This window comes from Colius striatus, chromosome 6 (assembly GCF_028858725.1).
Source record: "Colius striatus isolate bColStr4 chromosome 6, bColStr4.1.hap1, whole genome shotgun sequence".
Lineage (NCBI taxonomy): Eukaryota > Metazoa > Chordata > Aves > Coliiformes > Coliidae > Colius > Colius striatus.
In genome coordinates, this window is record NC_084764.1 from 41,268,886 (window position 1) to 41,277,309 (window position 8,424).

The 8,424-nt window shown below is 39.6% G+C and overlaps 1 protein-coding gene across 1 annotated transcript in view; it reads left to right on the top strand.

Moving 5' to 3' along the window:
• The first annotated feature begins 4,898 nt into the window (after window positions 1-4,898).
• Window positions 4,899-8,424, top strand: part of LOC104557678 (protein AHNAK2) — a 28,109-nt gene continuing 24,583 nt past the window's right edge. Inside the window, exons 1-3 of the mRNA XM_061998033.1 lie at window positions 4,899-4,965; window positions 6,262-6,403; window positions 7,565-7,746. Coding sequence (XP_061854017.1) covers window positions 6,265-6,403; window positions 7,565-7,746 — 321 coding nt within the window. The 5' untranslated portion in view covers window positions 4,899-4,965; window positions 6,262-6,264. The remainder of the gene's footprint in view (window positions 4,966-6,261; window positions 6,404-7,564; window positions 7,747-8,424) is intronic.

Below are 8,424 nucleotides of genomic sequence, written 5' to 3' on the forward strand. Positions count from 1 at the left end.
GTAAGCAAGTAAGCTAGGGTGATCAGCAAAGGTTGTTGTGGTTTCTTTTTTTAACATCATCTCCAGTATTCTCATTTGCTGTTTTATTTTATGTTAAATTATACAGATTCTGGGAACTTTTTATGCCAGCATCCCAATCAAAACTAAGTTTTTCTTGAGTTTATACAGTCCTTTAAAGCACAATTGACTTGAATTTAATGACACTGTCATCCTTGAAATCTATTGTAATGTCTCAAATGTGGCTTTGGCCATTGTTACCCATCAAATGTGAATACCAAAAAAAATAACCTGGTTTGATGTTTCTGTGGTTTTACCCTGAACCATCCAGCCTGGTTGCTAGATTTAAAGATAAGGTTTTAAAATTGCATTTAAAAAAGCAAACACACTTTTCCATCTTATGATATAAAAACCTTCCAGCCTATATAACTCCTACTGCCTGCTTCCAAAAAATTCCCTTGTTCTGAAGTCAGTTTAGTGGCTATTAGAAGTAGTCACTGATGTAAATTCCATCTTGTTTATGAAAACATTTTGAACAAAGCATTGATTGTCTAAGGTTTATAAAAAAAGGTTAAAACCTATTAAATGTTGGCATCGCTACTATCTGGGGCATGAGAATGACATGCATATAAATCATAGCTTATTGGCACAGTCTTTTTTTACCCACAGGAAAAACAAAGTTTTTCTGAAAACAGAAATCATTGATGTGCTGCAATTATCCTCTCTTATAGATTTGTGTTTTGAGTACTCTGAATCAGAAAAAAAAGACCTGAAACAAATCTTAGTCTTCATGCAGTTAGGAAACGGGCACGAGAATTCTGTTATGATATGGGTTGACCATGGCATAGGGCAGAATTAATATACAAGCAGGCAGGATTTGGGGAAATCAGGGTGTATGGAAAGGGCTTGGTGGAAGCTTTGAGAGGGGCAGTTGTTTGTGTAGCTGCTGTTCCTCACATGCAATCTCAGCCATATCTCTATTAGCCCTGGTGCTAATAGCCTCTATTAGTCTGTTGCTTCGTTTTGTAGGAGAGACTCCTACTATCATCACCCTTTAGGAGAGGTAACAGTTCACTAAAGGCTTTCCCAGGAGGACTCTTTCTCTTCCTGCCCATCATGGAGTGGGTGAAAGGCTTTTTATGCAACTGTCTTAGCAGAAGCAGATTTTTTTCTGATGACGTTTTGGCAAACCTTGATCCTCAGCCGCTCTAACAAGGACTAGGGGAGCAACTGCCTGCCAATACTTTGTCAAGTATGTGAAGGAGCTGGGCATGTCTAGCCTAGAAAAGAGGAGACAGGATCACTCTCTACAACGATCTGAAGGGGAGCTGTAGTGAGGTGGGGGTCGATCTCTCTGTTAACAAATGATAGAACACAAGGAAATGGGCTCAAGTTGCACCAGGGGAGGTTCAGATTGTTCATTAGGAAAAACTTTTTCACCAAGAGGGTTACTAAGCCTTGGAACAGGCTGCCCAGGGATGTGGTGGAGTCACCATCCCTGGAGATATTGAAAATACATGTAGATGAAGTGCTGAGGGATATGGTTTAATTTAGTGTTGGGCTTGGCAGTGTGAGGGGAGTGGTTGGACTCGATGGTCTTAAAGGTCTTTTCCAACTGTAACGATTCTATGATTCTGTGATTTAAAGCCACCCTCCCACCTCGTGCACCATGTGTCTGCTTCATTAATAGCTGGTGGAAAATAAGAAACTTCTCTCCTGGTCCAGCCCCAGATGAGATGTCACCCAGGCCAGGTCTACCTCTCTACATCCGTGTTAACGAGGATTTGACAGCGTCATTTGTTGTTTTAAAATAGAATAGGAAATAAGTGTTCAGGTCCCACTGTGGGAAGTGATCTAATTCTCCTGGATTTTATGAGTAACCTGGTCTTAGCAACAGGAAGGTTTTGAAGGTGTTTGTCACCGAAACATTCTAAGGATTCTTTGTTTAAGTTTTTAAAGCTTCACCTCTGTTAGAGCCCGTAGGATAACTGCAGTAGTCTAGACTCTGCATGTGCTCCACTGGATGGTGAAAAGCCAACAGCACAAGCTGAACAAGACCATTCAGGTCCTGAGAATAAAGCACTCCACAGTTGGATTGTTCCAATTCTAGATGACTAAAATGTCACTGAAGTTACACCAGAGTGAAAAAAAAAATGACAAACAGGAGCGAAGCAGCCCAAGAATTCTCCCAGATAATTCTTTCTTTTTTTCTTTTCCAGTAGCAAAATTATTGGCAGCCACAAGGGATCAATGCTGTAATTAGCCTTGAAGTGCTGCACTGAAGGACAAAGGCTTTTAGCAATCCAAGCTATATTCTGTTAAGTCATTCTACTGGACTGCAGGGCTTGTGGGTGGGATTCTCCCAAGTGAAAAATATGGCAGTGATGCAAGATTAAGTTCTTACTATTTCTTGGAATTTTAGTAACAGCCATAAAATTTGCTGCTGACACCTGAATCTCTCTAGAAGCACTAAGCAAATGGAATAATCAAGTCTTAGTCCTGCAGCTCTTCATACGTCACTGAAGAGCTTCATGAATAGATTCCAGAATTCTCAGCAGAAAAGCCAAAAATCAGGTTCACAAATCCACATCTAATTTTTTTTTAGCAAGGCTATACTAATTTTCCAATTTTCTTGATCTGAAAATTGCAAATGATAGAACTTTTGGGGGGAAAAATACATATTTATGCAGGTCTGTAATCTGAATTGAGGTCTGCAGTGAGACCATTTTGTAGAGCTGTGCATCGTAGACTTCAGGACTAGTCCTGTGAAGGCTAAAGTAGTTGTAATCTGTCAGCCTCAATGTGTTCTGAGTTGATCCTAGTTCTCTGGAGCTAACATACCCCAGGAAAACTGATTAAGATGATGTACACATGGATAATGAGGATGCCTTCTATTCTATCAAGTTTGGAAACTTGGCCCACACACTGACATGAGATATTCCCACTGGAATATCATCTTCACAAAGTGGCCATCACTAAACACATTGACGTAACTCTTTCAAAACCCTGACTGTACTAAAGAAGTTCATCTTCAAAAAATAAACCAAGGGAAAAAATAAATGTAGGAGATCAAAAAGATATGAAGAAAGGCTAGAAAAATCCCAGCCATTTTAACAAGAGCTTGGCCACTTGTGTAAATTAGAGTGACTGCACACATCCATGAGTCGTGCCAGCTTGTCTGCACACACAGCCTGTAATACCCACATCCAGAAATGTTGTGTTCCAGCCCAAGGATTCTTCCTTTAAAGCAGACAATGCATGAGTTATACAGTTCTGCTTGTGGTTGTCTTTAGTGTTTGAGCATATTTTTAAGCCAGAGAAGCTGTTTAGGAGAGCCAAAACTATATATATTAATGGCAGTTGCAGAACTGGGTGTAAGACAACTAGACAGCTTGATGGCTTGAGAAAAAATGGAGCACGGGGACAGGAAAGAGACGTAGTTATCAGGACAAAGACTTGTGCATGTATTAGAATAGTCTGTGCTCCAGGGAATGTGTAATTCAGCCACACTGTCCTCTACTGGCTAAACTAGTAAGGCTTCTTAAACATCTTATTGCAGAGTTTCCAGAAACTCCTCAGATTGGTTCAGCGTTGCAGGGGGAGCTGGCTGCAAACAGTCACCTGTGGCACAGGGTGACCCATGACCTCCTCCCACAGAGACCACCCCACAACTCAAATCCCACACCACCACATCACTGCCCAAACCCTGCCAATTCTGCCCAATACACACACCTCAAGCAGCACTTGGTAATAATGATAATTTTAAAAATCTGACCAAGTTCTAGTTCTACATTTTCTCCAGTCTGGGGATGGGGTTTTTTTCCCCTTCACAAAAGCCTGTACATTTCTGGCTACGAATATTTCTGGTATCTTTGGAAAGATCAGCTTGATGAGATCTGAGATAAGGAATCTAATGAAAGGAGGCCTTTCTACAGCCAGCCCATGCATGTCCCCTGGGTGTGCTGCTTCTGAGGACTCCAGCTTGCAGGCTGGCTGCTCTGTGATTTGCCCAGCTCCCACAGACACCAACACCCTGTGTGCTGCTTTCAGGTTCTGGACGACAGCTGAGACCGGCTGAGCCTCCGGGAGATGCTGATGCGGATGCAGAGGATGAAGAATCTGTGAGTTTTTTTAAGAGTTGTGTCTTCTTGATCTGGAGGTTTTGGCAGCTACCTTGTTAAAATGGGATCTTACATTGTTTGTAGCTGGTGAATTTTTTCCCCATCAAACTATTTTGTGTTTCTGCTTGGGATTCTCCTGCCAGCTCAAAAGCCAAAGTGATGCTGCAATGTAAAGTGACCTGCTCTTTGCCATGATTTGCCAGCATAAGTTTATCTTAGTAAACTATTACATGGTTGCTGAATACAGTAATTTTCCTTTAAAGCTTTAGCTGGTTTAGGCTCCTTATTGTTTGGCTCAAGAAGAAAGCACGCCAAGTGCAGAAATTCCTGCTGGGACTCTCCCATGGTTTGCTTGGTTATAGAGGGCAATAAAGTTTGAAGCTACAGGATGTGAAAGTTAGGTGTGCAAATAAAGCAAGGGAGGGAATTTTTGTGGCCTTTTCCAATTATCACTATCTGTCAGTATTTTTCAATCTGTTCAGCTCCTAGATGTCTGCAATTCATAAAGAAAGCCAAAATCAGCATTCCCTTGGTTTTGTCTCTCAGGAGTCTCTCCTTTGTGTTATTGAGTAACATCCTTAAATGAGAATTACATTTCTTCTTGACCTGAGGAAAGAGTTATTGGTTATTCTGCATCCACCGTCACTAATGAAAGATTTGTACAGAGAGACTATGCCTGAGTAGAAAATCTCCAGTATAAATAGGTCACTGCCTAATGATGGATATTTCTTTCCCACCATTTGTCTCTTTTCCACAGGTTAATGACGTGGCAGTAGAAGACATCCGTCCAAGGCCACAAGGATCCTCTCCAGTTTATGAATACCCCATAGAAGAAGAATATTTACAGGCAAGACATTGAGTTTTCATGCATGCATGGCTTTACCAAGTTGATTTAGTGTCTGCAACTAGCCAAGACTTGTGTCATGTAACAGTATGTTGTTGCAGCCATATTGTCTTCCTATCCCCACCAACATCTGGGCCATTTTCATAGAAGGTTTTAAATTGTACCGGACTTCTTGCTGACCATGTTCTTCTTATTTCTTGGCTGAAAATGCATTTACTTCATTCATTAAAGAACCTGGGACAGAGAGTGTCAAGAAATCAAAATACTTTTTCATCAGAATATTTAAATGGCTTGAATCCAACTAATGTGTGTCTTGAAATGACCTGTACATCTTGGTTTATGAAAGTTAAAGATTTAGTTACTGCAGTCATGTTAAGACAATTAGGCAACAGTTTGAAATTAATGCTGAAGTCAAAAAGTGAAGAACCTTTATGTTCACAAAGATGAAAGTGTGAGAAAAGTGTGATATGAGTGACACACAGAAAAGCTCCCAGCTTCTTCATACAATTGTTTTCTGGTTTTCATTTCATGCAAATTTGGGTACAATGCAGGGAGGCCTTGGCATCTAATCTGCTACTGGGAATAATGGAGTTAAATCATTCACTTGTAGATCCCAGTTTTATTCTGTTGCCATTAAAGTCAGCCTCAGTTTTCAGTCTGAACCAGCAACAGCACGACTTACGGACACTAAATAATTGCAAATTATTTTTCAGCTTCAAGAAGGAAACAAAAAATCAAAACAGAGTCATCCACAGGTCAGTCTAAAAGCTCTACGTAATTTTAGGCATGTGGCTTGCAAAATAGTCTATTACAACACACAGACGTGGATGGGTGGACAGAGGGAAGGACAAATGGGCAAAGAGTCACTTTAGACTTGTTTTAACCCAGAACTTCACAAATTGCCTAGTTGTGGCACAGGCATGAACACTTACCTGTCTGATTTGGGGTCCTTCCATAATTTCTTTTAGCGTTCTTTAGCCTTCTCCCATTTGAGTACAGCGCAGCATTAGCTTCTAGTCTGACTTCTCTGGCCCATTGACTCTAATTCAAGTGCTTCACCTTCTCAGAAAATACAGTCTTTCAGCCCTAAAAGATTCCATATGTTTCATGTTTTAAAATGATAACTGATTTTCCTTATGGCCCTGATCCAATACAACCCTAACACATGTGCTTAAGTTCTAATTTAGAGCAGAATCAAACTCACCCTGAACAACAACATTATTTTAGAATTGTTTATTGTACAATAATGTGCTATACTTTGAGACAAATTAATAACTTCACACCTTTTTCTGTGTCTAGGAGATGATGGAAGTCACCCTGAAAACAGAAGCAGAAGCTGGTGCTAGTGGTTTTAGTGTGACGGGTGGAGGAAATGAAGGAATCTTTATTAAAAGAGTAATTAAGGAATCTCCTGCTTCAAAAATATTTAGTCTGAAAGAAGGTACAGTCTGATTTTTTTTTTCTTTTGGTTTTTGAGGGTTTTTTTAATGTATCTTAAAATAACCAGGTATCTAGCTCTCTGTGTATATGGATATGTACCTGATCTGTCATCTCTTCACGTAACAGAAATTGTAGATCTCAAACCAATTAGCATGATAGGTGAGCTTAACCTTTCAAAATTAATAATTTCAAAGATGTGCTTCTTAAATAATAATGAAATGTGATGTATTTTTTGTATACCACAAAAAAAAGGCCAAGGACACATATACATAGAAAGTAGTGTATACATAATGAAAATGAAGAAAACCTCCAATTTACGTTAATGGAGAAACTGCCTTTGTTTCTTTCACAAAATGCTGTACTACAGAACTATAGTAAATAATGTCCAGTGTCTAAATACTGAAAAATGTAAGAGAAATACTTGTTACTACCAGAGTGGAGCATGTTCCTTACAGGGAAAGGCTGTGGGACCTGGGGCTGTTTAGTCTGGAGAAGAGGAGACTGAGGGGGGATCTCATTAATAGTTACAAATAGCTAAATGGTGGGTGTCGGGAGGTTGGGGCAGCACTTTTTTTCTGTTGTATCTGAAGATGGGACAAGGAGTAATGGAAAGAAGTTGGGACACAGAAAGTTCCATTTAAACATAAGGAAAAACTTTCAGTGTTGAGGTGAAGGAGCCCTGGCCCAGGCTGCCCAGGGAGGGTGTGGAGGCTCCTGCTCTGGGGATCTTCAAAGCCCACCTGGACACATTCTTGTGTGACCTGATCTAGGTGGGACCTGCTTTGGCAGAGGGGGTGGTTGAGATGATCTCTAAAGATCCCTTCCAGCCCCCAGCATTCTATGATTCTATGAGTGGTCAGACATTGGAACAGGTTTTCTGTAGAGGTTGTGGGATCCTCATCCTTAGAAATCTTCAAACCCTGACTGCACTCAGACCTGAACAGTCAACTCTAGCTGACCTTTCCCTCAGCAGAACAGTTGGACTAGATGATCTCCAGAGGTCCTTTCCAGCCTTAACTATTCTGAGATTCTATTATGTGACATAATTTAATATCTTAAATAAGATGTGATAACTTTATTTTGGTCAATATTAATTCACTAGAATTTGAAAAACTGCAAGAAAACATGAACTAATTAAAACTGTAGCTGATTCCACTTGCAGGTGATCAGCTTCTGAGTGCTACAATATTTTTTGATGATATCAAATATGAAGATGCACTCAAGATTCTCCAGTATTCAGAGCCATATAGAGTCCAATTTAGCCTCAAAAGAAAAATTGCTGGGACAGAAGAACTAGAACATGCTCACTCTACAGCCCAGTACAAAAAGGAGAGAGTAAGCCAGGTGGGTATTTTACTAGTTTACAAAGTTAGGATAACAATGTAGTAAATGTGCTGTGTGGAAATCGATCAGAAATTACACACTTGTGCCTTCTTAAGATTTAGGAACGTGTTTAAACTTGCTACTATGAATATTCAAGAGAAGGAAAAGAATCCCACACAATATTTGCAGTTTTTTAATATCCTGGGCAAGATTATAGGCTTTAGATAAAGCCACAATTTGTATTAGAGTAGAAAAACATCCTCTAGCAAGTCAGCGTTTTTGTTATGTTGAATGTCCACTGATGGAACCGGCTCAGATAAGCTCTGTAATGTCTATATTCAATATTTTCCACTAAATATCTTTCTCCAAACCTCAGGACTGAATTTTTCCCTTAAAGCTACATGTTTAATCATCTCCATAGATGTTTAATCATCTGCTCATAGGTCTCCATCACATTCAAAATGATTTTTGTCTTCACATATACACACAAATATTTTATATATGTATTTGTGAAGATACATAGAAACCTCTATTTACTACCAAGTTTTGCAAAGGATGTAAACCTTCAGAAATCCACACATTAAAGTCAAATAATCAACTTCTTTTATGTCCTTTCTGCCTGAATTATAGACACCATTTTCAGTAGTTTTTTGTATATAACAAGTAAATATTGTAGACACAAAGCAAGTTTCTCTAAGT